The 15,090-nt window shown below is 40.8% G+C and overlaps 1 protein-coding gene across 12 annotated transcripts in view; it reads right to left on the minus strand.

Annotated features, from left to right (window-relative positions):
• lrp1bb (low density lipoprotein receptor-related protein 1Bb) overlaps positions 1-15,090 on the minus strand; it is a 451,054-nt gene that overhangs the window by 71,569 nt on the left and 364,395 nt on the right. For all 12 annotated transcript variants that reach the window (XM_079563322.1, XM_079563321.1, XM_079563329.1 and 9 more), the window contains 9 exons: positions 14,819-15,006; positions 10,132-10,315; positions 9,942-10,027; positions 7,026-7,148; positions 3,490-3,671; positions 2,068-2,267; positions 1,128-1,316; positions 825-973; positions 156-249 (listed from right to left, as the gene is read on the minus strand). In XM_079563322.1, the coding sequence (XP_079419448.1) occupies positions 156-249; positions 825-973; positions 1,128-1,316; positions 2,068-2,267; positions 3,490-3,671; positions 7,026-7,148; positions 9,942-10,027; positions 10,132-10,315; positions 14,819-15,006 (1,395 nt within the window). The remainder of the gene's footprint in view (positions 1-155; positions 250-824; positions 974-1,127; positions 1,317-2,067; positions 2,268-3,489; positions 3,672-7,025; positions 7,149-9,941; positions 10,028-10,131; positions 10,316-14,818; positions 15,007-15,090) is intronic.

A 15,090-nucleotide genomic window follows, 5' to 3' on the forward strand; every position in this document is an offset into this window, starting at 1 on the left:
AGAGTTGTCATACAAAATGGTGAGGAAAGGTTAACTCAAAACAACAGTTTCACTGACACCAAACTCCTAAATATAGACAGATATTTGAAGTCATGCTAAATTTGCCGCCTTGTGTTTGTTTATAAAGGTCATATTTCCAACAAAACTCCACTCACGGCAGTCAGCGGGTTCGTCTGATCCGTCCCCGCAGTCATCCACCGTGTCACACTTCCACCAGAAAGGGATGCATTCATCTGTCCCACAGCGAAACTACAACAGGCAAAAGGTAGAGGGGGGGTGGAAAAAACACATTTGAAGTCTACATAAGCACTCTTCAAAGCCAAAGTCAAAATCAAATTCAAAATCATTGCATCCCTGTTTCACACATATTGCAACACATGTTAGAAGAGAAAAGCACGGTGTTCGAGACCAAAGCAATTTGCCTTGAGGGAAGAAAAATATTGACCAGGAGAGGAGAGGTTGAACTATAGTGATGAGGCAAAACATTACGACCATTGGTGAGTGTATAGCGACACAAACAGGTTACAGGCTGGGGAGATTTTTGTAAAGATTTTATAAGCAAGACCAATCTGTGTCTCCAGATATGAGACAAACATGCTCAATCAAATATAAGTGCAAGCGTTGCTGTTAATTAAAACAAAAATTAAGTTAAAGTGGCTTTTTTAAATACAATTCTCGTTTCTGCAACAAAAATGTGATGGGAAGTGGAATACACAGCGCCTTTGTTATGTACATAGGTTGCAGAACTTAACAGATTTGCATACGCATCATCATGTTCTGCTGGAGGAAAGCAGACTGCCACAGATAAGGGCAATCTCACTTACTTGGCTGGAAGTGCAGTTGGAGAGGCAGGTCTTGTTGTCGGCAGCCAAGTAAAAATTAGTTGGACAGGCGCATTTGTGTTCTCCACCGGGGGACAGGAGACACAGGTGGCTGCATCCTCCATTCGCGATCTGACATTGGTGTTTGGGCACTGCAGAGTAGGACAAAAAAGGACAAACAGTGCCTGCTCAGTACGTATTACACAAATCATTTGCTTCTTAGCGGGGTGAAGAGCAGCCCCAGTAACTGCAGCTCGACGTGATAGGAATGGATTGGGTCTCGACAGTGCCAGATGGAGCTTGTACCTTCGGGCTGGCGCAGGGAGTGGTAGACCTTGATGGATTTGATGGCCTGCCAGGAGTTGAGGAGCTCCATTCCCGAAGCGCCGGTCGTCTTGTGAGCGCGGCGCAGAGATTTGGACTTCCCATCCGTCCAATAAACAAAGTCCTCGAACAAAGTCAGAGCCATTACCCCCTGGATGTGGTCGTAGGACACTGTGACAGGACACACAATTTTAGGAATATTTAGTACGACTGTGACACAGGCTAAAAATATCACTGCAGTAACTCTGAACGTGGTTATTACATTTATCAGTGTTTTTGTTATTCATTTGACTTCAAGAAGATTCATAAATTGGCCATGGGTCTGTTGGACCTTGATGGATCTGTTGACACTCAACATTTATTTTTTAAATTCTAAATCTAAAAGGTTAGAGCCTATAGGCCAACGTAATGCCTCATTTAAAAACATAAAACCTACAAAACTCATCTAACCTGTTGTTGCTACATTGTCGCCACTTGAAAAAAAATTGCTTTTTGCCACAATTTTTGTTGTGTTTTTGTAACTTCCTTGTTAGTCTTTTGTGGCTTTTTCATCAATTTTTTGTCACTTTTTCATCACTTTTTTGTCGCTTTTTCATAATTTTTTCTTCACTTTTTTGTCACTTTTTCCATCACTTTTCTGTCACTTCTGTTGCTCTTTTTTGCTCATTTTTGTCACATTTTTGCTACATTTTCATCACTTTTTTGGTCACTTTTCTGTCACTTTTCCATCACTTTTCTGTTGCTCTTTTGTGGCTTTTTCATCACTTTTCGTCACTTTTCACTGCTTTTTTGAAAAAAGAAAAAAGAAACTTGCCCAACTCTCAATTCAACCGACCTTCAAATGAGAAATACTTCTAAAAGCTGTGAAGAATATAACAGATCCCAAATAGAGTAAATCAAACTGTAAAGTCTGCAAGGTCACCTTTGTGTCTTTGCGAGCCGTCCATGCTGGCGAACAGGATGTGGTTGTCGTCGGCCCAGTACAGCCGCTTGTTGGTGTAATCGATGGTGAGCGCGGTCGGGCTGAAGATCTCCGTGTCAATGATAACCGTCTGCCCTCTTCCATCCATCCCGATACGACCGATGTACGCGGGCTCACAGCAGTCCACCCAGAAGACAAACCTAGCAGGAGTGAAGAGAGAAAAGATCAAACACCTGGAGCTTGACGAGAATTCAAATGAACACAGACAAAAAAGAACAACTCTTTAGATAAAAGCTGGATTTAAAGACTGCCAGAGGACTTCAATTTCAGCATTTTTAAGTTGTAATTCTCGCCTCAAGCACTATGGACCGCGCACAAGTGGAATGGATTACGGCTTCATGTTAAACACTATTCTGTGATCTACAAATGACTGGTCCCTCTCAATCATCACCCAATACATACTCACCTCCAGAACTATGGAACAGTCAATAAGCCATATAACTAGCGTGTTCTTATAGGCTGTATTGTTTAGAAATGTACAGCTTAATCTCTTAACTAAGTGCAGTCCAGCTTTAACCAATCTAAAAGGCCAGTGAAACGCCTCAAAACTCATCGAAACAGATCTTTTTCCTCGCATTGTCACCACGTTCTCCTGTTTCTTTTTTTTGTTGTTGCATTTGTCACTTTTTTGTCACTTTCCTGTCGCTCTTTTGTGGCTTTTCTGTTGCATTTTTGCAAGGTTATTTTCCCCACACAAGTCACACAGCTACCGCATATTTGCAAAGAAAAGTCACTTCATGATAACTACACCCTAAATAGCATTAGTAAGGCATTTGTAAAGCATTGGTTAATAATAATGAATTTACAATATTTGGAATGCTTTTATAACACATGTGTCAAGGTAAAGGCAGCGGGCCGAGATGATTCAATGTGACCCTTTGAGGAGCAAGAATGTAACTCTTGCTCACTCCAGCCTCTAGGGGGCAGCTTAAATTTAAAAAAGTAAATAATTCCACACGTGTCCTGCAGAGGGCACTGACATAATAAGAGATCAGGATATAAACAGTATTTTGTAGCCACGTGGTAAATGGTCAGTCTGTCCCAGGGCGGCTATGGCTACAATAGAAACTTACTGCCATTGAGTGCGGAGGGAATGAATAATGACTTCATGTTGGACTTTAAGAAACATCTGACACAGGCGGATAAAGCACAATAAGTGTAAGCTGTTGTTATTTATGATGCCACAGTCCTTATGTGGCCCGCAATCCACTGTGGGGGCTGAATTTTGGCCCTCGACCCAAACGAGATCAACCCCCTGTTTTAAAAGAATGAATTAAAGTAAATGCCTATAGCAAAATACAAAATGTTGTAGGTCATATATATGCATTATGTCATTATTATTGATATGGTGAAGAGCAGTACCCAGTCTGTGGATCTAAGGCGAGGTCTGTGGGGTTTTTGAGACCAGAGTTGATCAGGACCGTCGGGTAGAGTCCGTTTGCTTTGGACACTTCCAGAGTTTTCCTTTCAGCGTCACACCAGTAAAGATTCTTGCCAATCCAGTCCACAGCCAGAGCACTGGGCACCGATGTCCTGTGTACGATCTGAAAAAGCATGATCATTTCAAATGGTAAGATTTCTTTTCAAAACACTTCAAGGTACATACAAAGACTCACGTCATAAAGCACCTTGATTATAAATGTCAAATGCATTATAAAAAAGATAAAGGGATTGTGAGGTTGCAAAAATAACAGCAGTAGCTTTTAACCAGAAAGATATGCATGGTGAAATTAAAAGTTGACAACAGTTATACCTGGATTGACAGGAGATTGCATGCCGCATATTGATGAAATTAAAATGTAACTTTAGCTGAGAGAAGCATTTAGCATATGACCAACATAAATGTTAGTTCATAGCACTTGGAAACACTGTACTTTAAAGATTGTGGTTTGCGGCTATTACTTTCTGATTCATATATTGGTGAAAAGGGACACAAGTCAAAATCCTCTTTCTGCAAGACCTAGAGGCTGAATAGATGAATAGGGTTGGAGAAGGGTCAGATAGGTCATCATGTTATAATGCACGTCACTACTTTGCTTCTCTTTCAAGTAAATATTGAACATGTAAAACAAATGTGAATCATTGTGTGTTAGTTTCTTTCAAAGACAAGACATTCTTCTGAAAAGCATTTGGGCAAACACGACTCAGAAAGTGGTGAGCACATAGCGAAAGGCTGTATGAAGTGTTCCTAAATTCTGAAAAATGGTAAATCTCCAAGAACACAACAGAAAAGAAAAACAAAATCCTCATCTATATTCTCCGAGCGCAGACTTATTATGCCAGCTGGCAGAATAAAGCCAATCCTCTAAAAACACAACAACTTTTTTTTTTGTGTAGTCCCAGCAGAGTCGCAATCTGTCATTAAGAGACATGATGGGCTTTGAGATCCTCTCTGTCATCATTTGTAAAAAAAAAAAAGTATAGTCTTGGCAAAATAAAGACAAGAGCGTTCCCTTATAAGCAGTAATTGGACCCGTACTTAGCCCCAAACTGTCACTGTTGTGTCACTCATTGTGAAGCATTTTCATCAAAACTGCCTCCTCGGGCAATAAAGTGGATACAGGCTGCATCAAGCCGGTCGCCGTCTCACAGTATCCAATAGCATCTCCACTTTCAGTCCATTTATCAGTGCGGGGGTGACATTTAAAGTCTGGGCAGAATTTATGGAGAGGGTTATCATTGACACAAATAAACTTTCAACTCAACTTTGTGCTACTTCTACTACAGTCTTTGTGTTTTAGCCAAAAAAAGATTACATGCTCCTAAATGTTTGATTCATTCTGCTGATGAAAAACAAGAAAAATTGAATGAATAAATACATAAAAAAGCATAGTCTTTTGTAAACTACAGAACGACAATGGTACTATGGTGGACAATAGCATTTCAATGAGTCCAAGTATCGCAGCTCATCGTGTCCCTGCCTCCCCCTATTAGCCGTGAGAAGTGGCCCTGGCCTGCGCTCGTATCAGCAGATATCAGTGCCTCATCTAATTAACACAACGTGAGAATCCGCGTCTCCCACAGTTTGTCCTGTCGCTAAGCAGTGGCACCGGCTCAAACCGCGCAGGCTGTGGAAGCAATTGAGCTGAATAAGCTTAATGCACCAACACACAGCGGCACTGTTAATGAAACGGACGATAAGGAAACGGCAGGTGTCCCTTTGCTGAGGTCCCTAAAGTCCCGACTACACTCTCGCGACCCAGAAAAACCTCAGTGAGACTTGATTGGGTCGTTAGTCGGGCTACATTTATCTAAAAGCTGCCTGTAATATGGCCATTATCCAGAACATGCACTCTAGCTAAAGCCCAGTCCCACTCATTGTACTCTGTGTCTATATAAAAGGGCAGCCGTCAAAGAATGACAAGTCGTAATAAGCCATTTAAGAAGTGCTTTTCTCAGTCTGATGACTCAACTCAAAGAGAGTTGAAGTGCGGTCCTGAGTGAGGCAGTACTAATACAAAAACAATCGAACACAAATATTCTAAAAAGTTTCATGAGGTAAAACAACTTTTTCGGCAACAGTGGTGCAGATGCTTGAGCAGGTCGTCTTGTGATCAGAAGGTCGGGGTTTGAATCACGGCTCCTGCAGATGCACACTGTCTTTTAGACCTTGTGAAAGACACTTCACCACCTTGCCTCCAGTGTCTCACATTGGTGTATGAATGAGAGTGTGAATAGGTGAGTGGTTCCTTGTATGTTACCAAGACACTCTGCTCACCGTATCACCGTGGCAGGATCAGTAGTAGCAGCAGTAGCAATGATAGCAGTACAGAATAGTTTCTTGAAGAACTGTAGTGTAGACTCACCACTAGGGCTGCCATTCAATACGAGCGATCGCTGTTATTGTTTACTTCCGCAATTTTCGCCGGATGTTTAGATGAGTGGTAGGCAACAGCTGATGCATACAGGCCTCTTACTCAGTTTTTTAAAATGATAGATCAGTGCAAGAGAAGCAATGCCCTGTTTATGGACATTGTTTTTGCTTGATCATAGGATTTTAATAAAATGTTTATCAAATATGAAAATGTAAAATGCCTACCACAGCCAACAGATGTGACGACATCGCGATCGCATTGCTTTCGATACAGGAACTTTAACAATACTTAGTTTACGATACCAATGCCTGAACAATACTTTTTCTGATGCCTATACTAAAATCTTTGTCATCTAGAACCCATCTATTCCTTCAAAACTATTTACTATCTACGTATATTAAGACTGTTGTGGGGCTGAGGGGACTGCACAGGAGGAAGAGGAAGGAGGAGGTGGAGCTCACCAGTGCAGGACACCACGCTCTGAAATAGGGACAAACTCAGAAGGCACTGCACTGAAGGCAGCCAGCCAGGTTTCCTCCGGGTGCTACGGATTATCTCACCTCCAAGAACATGCTGGTCAGGTTGGCCCACAGTGGCGGCGCGGCTCAGTCGCAGCCGCTCAGGACTAACAGCTGAACACTATTTTGTTGTACGGTTGCACAATGACAAATAAAACATACTTATTTATTTGAATAACTTCCTTTAATGCCGTCCCTCGGCCAACAGGAATCAAAACTTGGTCTCTAAGGACATGATATATATTTTCTTTTCAGTACGTGCTTTTGATATTTTCATTCTTTTGATACCGGTAGTGCCTAAACTTTTCTTTCGCCACCATACTGGTGTTGTTTAACGGTGCCCTACTTCATGTTTATCTCCTTTTTTAATTAGCAGGTGAGTCCAATTTCAACCTCTTTAGGTCAAGTCCTGCAGTCATTGCTCTTCAATCAGATCACTCCCCTCCTTCTGGTCTAAGAAGCTCATGATTGTCGGCCCATTACCTACAGGGGCCCAGGAAAGTGAGGCGGTATCCTCTGGTAACCACGATACTCAGCTTAAGAGCTTTATTAGTAGCTTTAGTACCTTGAGGTCGCTCCCGTTGAGGCGCATCCGGTTGATCTTGCGCCCGCTTGGCCTGGTCGAATCCACCCAGTAGATAAACTCCTTCTTGTAGTCGAAGTCAATGTGGATGATATTATTGAGGCCCTGAGGAAAAAAAATACGGTAAATTATGATTCATTCATCCTTTTTAAGCTTGTTCCATGACTCTGTTCCAACAACAATGGGCATTTGGTTTGGCAATGGCTTGTTCGTGATGGGCACGGTAAAATGTGGGGAAACTCACTGAAGAAAGGTGTTTGTTTTTTGGGAAAGTTTTTTTAACCGTAGCACTCTGGGTATATTTTGATGCAGTCTGGTTGTTGGAAGTTGAATTTGTTTATGCTCTGGATAACTTTGTGTTTTTTTTTTGTTTTTTTTGTACGGTCTACTTCTTCTGTACACAATATTGATTTAGGATATTTCCCATAGGCCTTAGTGATTCTGTTTGCTCACTGCATTAAAGGAATTGGGTCAATGCCTTCTCAAAGCTGTAGAGACCCTTCCAAATGTGATGTCCAAACAGCAGCATACAAGTAATCCAGAACAGGGCAGTTCTCTCCCATATTTGTTTTACACAGGAAATTATATATGTTGTTCATGTTCATACAAGGATTAACCAAGCTCTATCAAGATTAATCTGAGCAAAAATTATTAATAGAGCAGCAAACCAAGAGAAACCAGGACTTTAAGACTCAACATTTAAGTCTCAACCAGAATTAGATCAGAATATGAATAAAAGTATCTATATTCATGTGAACAGAATGTCCATACAAGCAATCAAATGTTCTGGACTTAATTTGACATGAAAGCATTTTGCAACTCAATTATTTCAGAGTTGACACAGTGTCTTGGATAAAAAGTGTAACACAATTTAAAAGGTAAAATAAAAAAATAGTCCATGTGACTATCGAAAATACAGTTAGAGGAAAATGTATATGTGAACGCTTTGGGATTTCTCACATTTCTCCCTAAATTGGTCATAAAATGTGGTCTGATCTTCATCAAAATCATAAGAATGAATAAACAGTGTCTGCTTAAACTAATACCACCCAAGCAATTACATGTTATCATATTTTTAATGGCCGTAACATGTTAACATTCACAGGACAGGGAGGAAAAAGCAAGTGAACCCAGGAATCTCACTGAACTGCAACAGTTTTGTAAAGAGGAATGGTTTGTGTGGTTCACAGTGGACTGAAAGACGGTTTGTTTTAAAACAGTGTTATTGAAACCAAGAGCAACTGGAATAATCAAAAAAATCAATAAAATATTTGATTAAAAAAAAAAAAAAGAGGAATGGTCCAGGGGTTCACTTACTTATTTAGGTTTTTCTGCTATATATCTTGATAAACCTGTGAATTAATTTTTCCATTGATGATAGCAGGTTGTCCAGGCCCTGAGGCAATAAAACAGTCCCACACTATGATTCTCCTGCACCATAGTTCACAGTGGGGACAGGGTTTAGATGTTGATGTGCTGTTCCATTTGTCCTCCACACATGATGTTGTGTGTTCCTCCCAAACCATTGGATGCTCCACAGCACTACTGGCAAACTATACTGTGGACTGATTGACCCAAAGTTGAATTGTTTGGGTGGTATTAATTCAAGCAGACACTGTTTATTCATTCTTATGATTTTGATGAAGATCAGACCACATTTTATGACCCATTGTATATGGTACTGCAGTAAAAGACATTCCCGTCTTTAGATGTGCCAATCTTCCTTGTCACATCATAATAGATTACTAAAAAGGAGAAATATCATGAGAAATATATATGTTGAATGATCTAGTAAAGCAAATACAGAATTTGAATTTAACCGAGTAAAACAAAAATGCCAAAAATGGAAAGCTTCAAAAACTTGTCAATTCCTGCCAGATTGCATAAAGACCACAGCATCCATCAAACAGCTCACCCCTCCCCCCTTGTCTCTCCTCTAAGTGTGATGCAAAGGTGTGGGATAATCTGACAGGCAAAATGAGACGTGTTCATCAGATCATCAGCAGATATCTCACAGACAGGCGCCAAAGTGTCCCTCGGGAGTCGTCTTGCTCTCCCGACATCAGCGATACACATGAAACCGCTGCACATCCGCGCTTCTACATCCTCAGCTACTCTTTCAATTTGATCTCCCTCAAGACTCTAAGGAAACTAACCAGCCAAAAAATTAATCAGCACTAAGTGAACATGAAGGTTACACATTAAATTGAATATATACTATATGTTTTTTGCGAAGTAAGCGCTTGTTCTATTAGCACCTTCAGTGGAGCAGAGGTTGTTAGATCTATATTCCCTTCTTTGAACATTCGCACACCTTTTATCAGCCTCTTCTCGGTCCGTTACTTTTGTTTCAAAGGCTTTCTATGAATAAATATTGATTTTTTGGTCATAAGTTGTCAACACTTGAGGTGTAGTACATTTACAGCATGTCTGTGAGCGTATAGCTTCCTTAGAACTAAAAGTAAACAGGCAGCAAAGGGCCCTCTTTTGGCAGACGCTTAAACACAGGGTTGAAGAGAAAACCAAAGCTCAGTTTATTTACTATTTAATTAATACACTACTTATGTTAAAAGGCCTTTCATGACTCAAATAACTGTATTTGCTTGATAAAAAGCCATGAAATAATAAGAAATCGCTTAATGAGGGGCACTCAGATGGTCACTATAAGGTAATTGCAGTGTACTTATTGTAGATGGCATGTGGGGAAAAACAATTTCTCAGTTTTTGCATATAGTAAGTCCAAAAGATGATCTCTTCATTAGAATAACTGTTCCAAATAGGATTTAAAAATGGAAAAACCAGGGTTAATACGTCGTGCTGTACTAGCAAGGTATCTGTCACATTCATAGGCGGAGTTTGCATGTGGCTCAATTAGGATGTGATAAAACTCATTCTCACCTGCTTCAAGATGGTGTAATTCGACCCGTCCACGCTCAGCTTGCGGATTTCGTGATGATCCGCCATAATGAGGAACGGCTCTTCGGCTGCAATAGGAATCACACTTTTGTAAGTTCATGTGCCAAACCGCAATAATGAAAGATTGCGTTGGGGTTTTTTTTGGTACGAGAGGATTGGTAATGAGGCCGACCTGACACGGCTTTGCAGATATTGGGGTTGCGCTCCAGGGCTTCGTAGCCGTCCACGCAGAGACACTTGAAAGAGCCATAGGTGTTGATGCAACGCTGGCTACAAGGCAAAGTGCTGGAGCATTCGTCGATATCCACGCAGGTTTTACCGTCATCTTTCAAGTGGAAGCCTGGCCAGCATTTGCACTATGGGAAAAAAAAAGGTTTAGTTCAATTCAAGGCTAAAAAACAACAGACAGTGTCCATTTTCAAGAGCCCTGGCTTTTGAAAATGATTAATAAAGCCTTCATGGTGCCTTAAGTTCTTATTTTTTGACACAGCCCGAGCGTGACAATAAACTAATGTAATACTTTTTACATTTTCAAGGTTCAAACAACATACAATGGCGCTGTGCATGCAATAAAAGGCCAGTGTAGAGCCTTGGATTCGGTGGTTTCAGTATTTCATCACACTTCAGTGACCAGGCCCAACCAAAAATAACTCAGAGTGTCTGAATCAGCCGCCATGGGCCCAGTTCAAATCCCTCTTTTATCCACAGTTATTACCCAGCGGCCTGTCCTTCCTATATTGGTGTTGAGGGCCACAAACAGATGAGCCAAGAGTCGAATCTGTCTATGAACTGACTGGTGAGAAAACGGCAATTATTATTATTATTTTGAGACGAGGTACATCATTTTTTTGTGGTAACCTCGTATCATTCTGATTTACACTATTCTTACACATTTTACTTCTGCTGCTACAATTATTCACTCCATATTCAGTGATCCTAAATGCTAGGTGATTTCTACATTTCTATTTAGCCTCTTAACCCCCGCCTTAACCCAGTGCATTTTCTCCAGTTCAGCTTTGCCCAAATCTAAAAGCTGCTTGAAGGAAGCTTGGAGAATGTAGGCCAGTGTAACGCCTCATTTGAAAGCTAAGACCTACAAAACTAATTAAGCTCCTTCCTCGTTAAGATTGTGACGTTTTCAACACTTTTTGTTGCTTTTTTTTTTTTTTTTTTACATGTTTTGGTTATATTATGTGGTTTAATCACAGTTACATTACACAAAAAAACAGAAATGTGGCCAAAAGACTACAAAAAAAAAGCAATGAAAACGGGACAAAAATGCAACAAAAATGACTAAGTGAGTTTTGCAGGTCTTAGCTTTCAAATCAGGTGTCACACTGGCTGCAAACCCTTCAGTCAAGAAGTTTTTAGACTTCGGTAAAGCTGGAGAAAATGTGCTCGGTTAAGGTGGGAGTTTAGTAAAGAATTATCCTATTTTGTATGTTACTGAGAGCTGTGTGATCTGCCATTTTAATATTTGAAGACTTTTTGTTTGCTTTTGGAGACAGGTACAAATGCACATTTCACTGTACATTCTACAATGTTTGACAGCACAAGAGACAAATTAACCTTATGTTATAGTTTGTCTATTACAAACTTTAAAAAGATCTGCTTCAAGATTAAATGGCAACCCGGCGCGTGCTAGAAACCTACTTCAGTGGACTCTTTAAAGGTCCTATATCATGCAAAATCGACTTTTTAGAGCTTTTAGCTTTTTGCAATGCTATTTCCTTATCAAAAACACCCCCAGAGTGGTTTGTGGCTTCATTCACGCAGTTCTCAGCAATCCTCCTGAATCCTGCTCTCTGAGCAGCTGCGCCGCCCTCTCCTCGTGAACGACTGACGTGCTCCGTTGGGACGTCACAGCGGAACGGAAGTGCTCGACATCTGTAATGTGATGTCTTAATTCTATGCTTACAGCCTGATTTTAAAACAGCTTTTTCATTATTTCTGTCGTAAGAAAGAAACAAAGAGGAAAAAAAGGGAAAAAAAAGGATGTGCCCAAGGTGCTTCCAGGTCAGCTGTGGCCAAAACAAACACATCCCCTGAACAGACGTCATGTTTGCACTGCAGCTGTGAAGATGGAGCTCGTTATAACTTACTCTGGACACACCTGTTCTTTATTCTTACTTAACGATAATGTCACGGACGGAGAAAAAGAAGCGCGTTTGGCTGCGAGGACGGGAGTTTATTCAACCTTTCATAAGAAGAGGCCGTCAGAAGTTGTTTTTTTCTCCGTAATTCGGCGACTATCAGCCAAAATAGTGTTTTTCTGTGACTGTCTCTTGATGGATGTTTGGTGAACCTTCGCCTGAATCAAAGTGGATTAAATTTTATAACCAACACGAATCCCATCATGTAAACAGCGATGGACCAGAGTGGTGAGTCAATCCAAACACGTGTTAGCTTGTGTGTTAGCCATTTATGAAGTTGTGTTGCAGATGTCAACTCTTTATAACTGCATCGTGAAGTAAGTTATGTCTTCCGGGTTTGAAAAATACCTCCAGAAAACACGTATATTTATCACAAAAATATGTGCTCAATAATGGTAGAGGTACAATATATCTATATACTTAACTTTGGAATGGCTAAAATAGCATGATACAGATCCTTTAACTACAAGTTCAAAACATAAAGACAAGAAAGAGTGAGATAAAGCTACTGCCTCCTTTCTACACGGATCACCACAGTAACTCCTGCCAATATGGCCTTGACCCTTTCCAACCTCTTCATGGCGTGCCATCACTGGCAGGCATGGCACAATCACCCCGCACAGTCGGGGGTGGGAACGGTTGTTGGCATATTATTAAACTCCTTGCACAGTGTTCAAGGTTATTTAGAAGAAAACGCATAACATTTCCACCCATCTGTTCAAATTTATGAGCAAAATTTTAATTATTGCATATGAATATTTAATTAAATCTTCTTCTGCACATCACAAAACGTGCTTAAAAAGGTTATTATCACTTTTAAGCCCTTACTTTGACAAGCCACAAAAACATAGATTGGTCTTGTGGCTCATTTTTTCTTTTAAACACTGATCTTGACCTACCTTTCTGTTCTCTCACTGTTCACAAGGTCCTGTACAGTCCTACAGCTCCCAAACTGCTATTTTTTCCATTACTCTTGCGAGGTCTGCCATGATATATTTATACACAGCTGAGAAGCCTGTGGGTTGCTCCCGAATGACTAGTAAAACTGCTGAAGTGTCCAATATTCTACCCCCTATATCTAAAACATATAGACACAGTGTAAGTTTAGCCATTCTTGACTTCTTGCTTCCTCTGCTCTTCTCAACGCTGCTTGTCCAGATGAATTAGCCTCATGGATTAACTGTAGTCAGCAGGCGTCGCTAATGGGTGCTGTGCCGGTCACTTAGCCTCGCAAGGCATTTGACTTTCTCAATACATAAAAGTCTGTCTAGAGTCAGGTGCTGATGTGTAAGAGCCTTTTTTTTTTATTTATCCCCCAAACAAATTCTTGTCAAACCGAACATAGTGCAGGGGGTGGGGCTTTGTGGCGCAGATTATCCTGAGTCTAAATTTGTGGCCACATCGGATTGATTTCATGCTGCTGCACGTCTGTTCTTTGCTACAGGAATAAGTGGCAGCTCAAGTAGCTTTCCTAAAATTCCACACCAGGGCTGCACCACATGAAAAAACTGTTTCAAATGTTAAAGGTAACAATGATATTGCAACTGTGTCAAAATGAATCTCTCCCGCCATGTGCATTTTTTCCAGTTCAGCTTTACCCAAATCTGAAAGCTTACAGCCTATAGGCCAGTGTAACGTCTTATTTGAAAGTGAAGACCTACAAAATTCATTTAAACTGATCTGTTTCCTTGCGTTTATGTCACGTTGTAGTCACTTTTTTGACATTTCTTTTCATTGCTTTTTTTTGTCACTTTGTTGCCTTTTTCTGCTACTCTTTTGTGCTGTTTTTGTTGTTTTTGTCACATTTTTGTCACTTTTCCCCCCCCATTTTTGTCACTTTTTTGTTGCATTTTCATCCTCGTTTTCGTCAATTTTTTGTCGCTACTATGTCACTTGTTTTTTCAAGAAGCTTTTAGATTTGGGTAAAGCCAAAGTTCGTAGTAACTCTTGCCCCTAGAGGCCATACGCGCAACTGCAGGTGTCGTAGCAAGTTAGGATTTTTTAACTTATTAATTGTCCGTGAGAATGAATACTACCCTAACAGACAAGGCGAAGGGAGAGAAGGATATTGTGCATCCAATTACACAATGTAAATATTGTTTTTCACTCAAACTTGGCTGTAAATACTGCTAAATTGGTGCTAGCCCGCAGTTAGCTTTGCCCGTTAGCCTGTTAGCTTCTTCTTGCGTGATTCTATTAGTGTGTATTGGTGGCTCCGGTCCAGTGGCAGTCAAGTTGCAATTGTGGTTTTCTGGCCAGAGACACCAGGGGGAGATGAAAGACCCCCCAATCATCCCATTAACACTTGTATTACCCCCAGAGGGACTACGGAAAGGATGTATTAAGGTAAACAGGTTACTTTGTACTGCTTTAAAGCAAGGCTAAAATGGAAGCAAATTTGAAAATCTGGACTAACGTTAAAATTATTAACTGTTCATTTTGGCTTCTTGCGATATGTATATTGTGGTCACCTAATGGCAAAAATTTGGCACATGCATGCTACCACATTTAGAAATCTACTAACTGTCTCTTTTGGAATAAAATCAACCAGTCACACAGGCCTGGTTCTAGACTAGAACCCATAAATCAACTGAAAACTTATGGTTGATGGGAATTGTTCACTGGATCCCTGATCTATTCACTCAAACTAACCGTTTAGGCCCGTGATAAGAAGCTGTATGGCTGGTTAGGTCTTTGGTCCCTCACCTTGTATCCCACGGCCAGGTCCTGGCAGTCCTGCGTGCAGCCGCTCACTCTGCGGTTCAGGCATTCGTTGACGTTACAGTTCTTCTCATCAGAGCCGTCCCCACAGTCGTCCCGCCCGTCGCACAGGCTGCCCTCCGAAATACACCGGCCGTTTGAGCACATGAAGAAGGAGCCATTGCACAAACTTCCTGTAGGGACCAAAAAATATAACACATTGTTGGGGACAAGTCACCTCCTAATGTTGACGTTACATTTTTTTTTCCTGTCACATT

This window comes from Gobius niger, assembly GCF_951799975.1.
Source record: "Gobius niger genome assembly, chromosome: 9".
Taxonomy (NCBI): domain Eukaryota; kingdom Metazoa; phylum Chordata; class Actinopteri; order Gobiiformes; family Gobiidae; genus Gobius; species Gobius niger.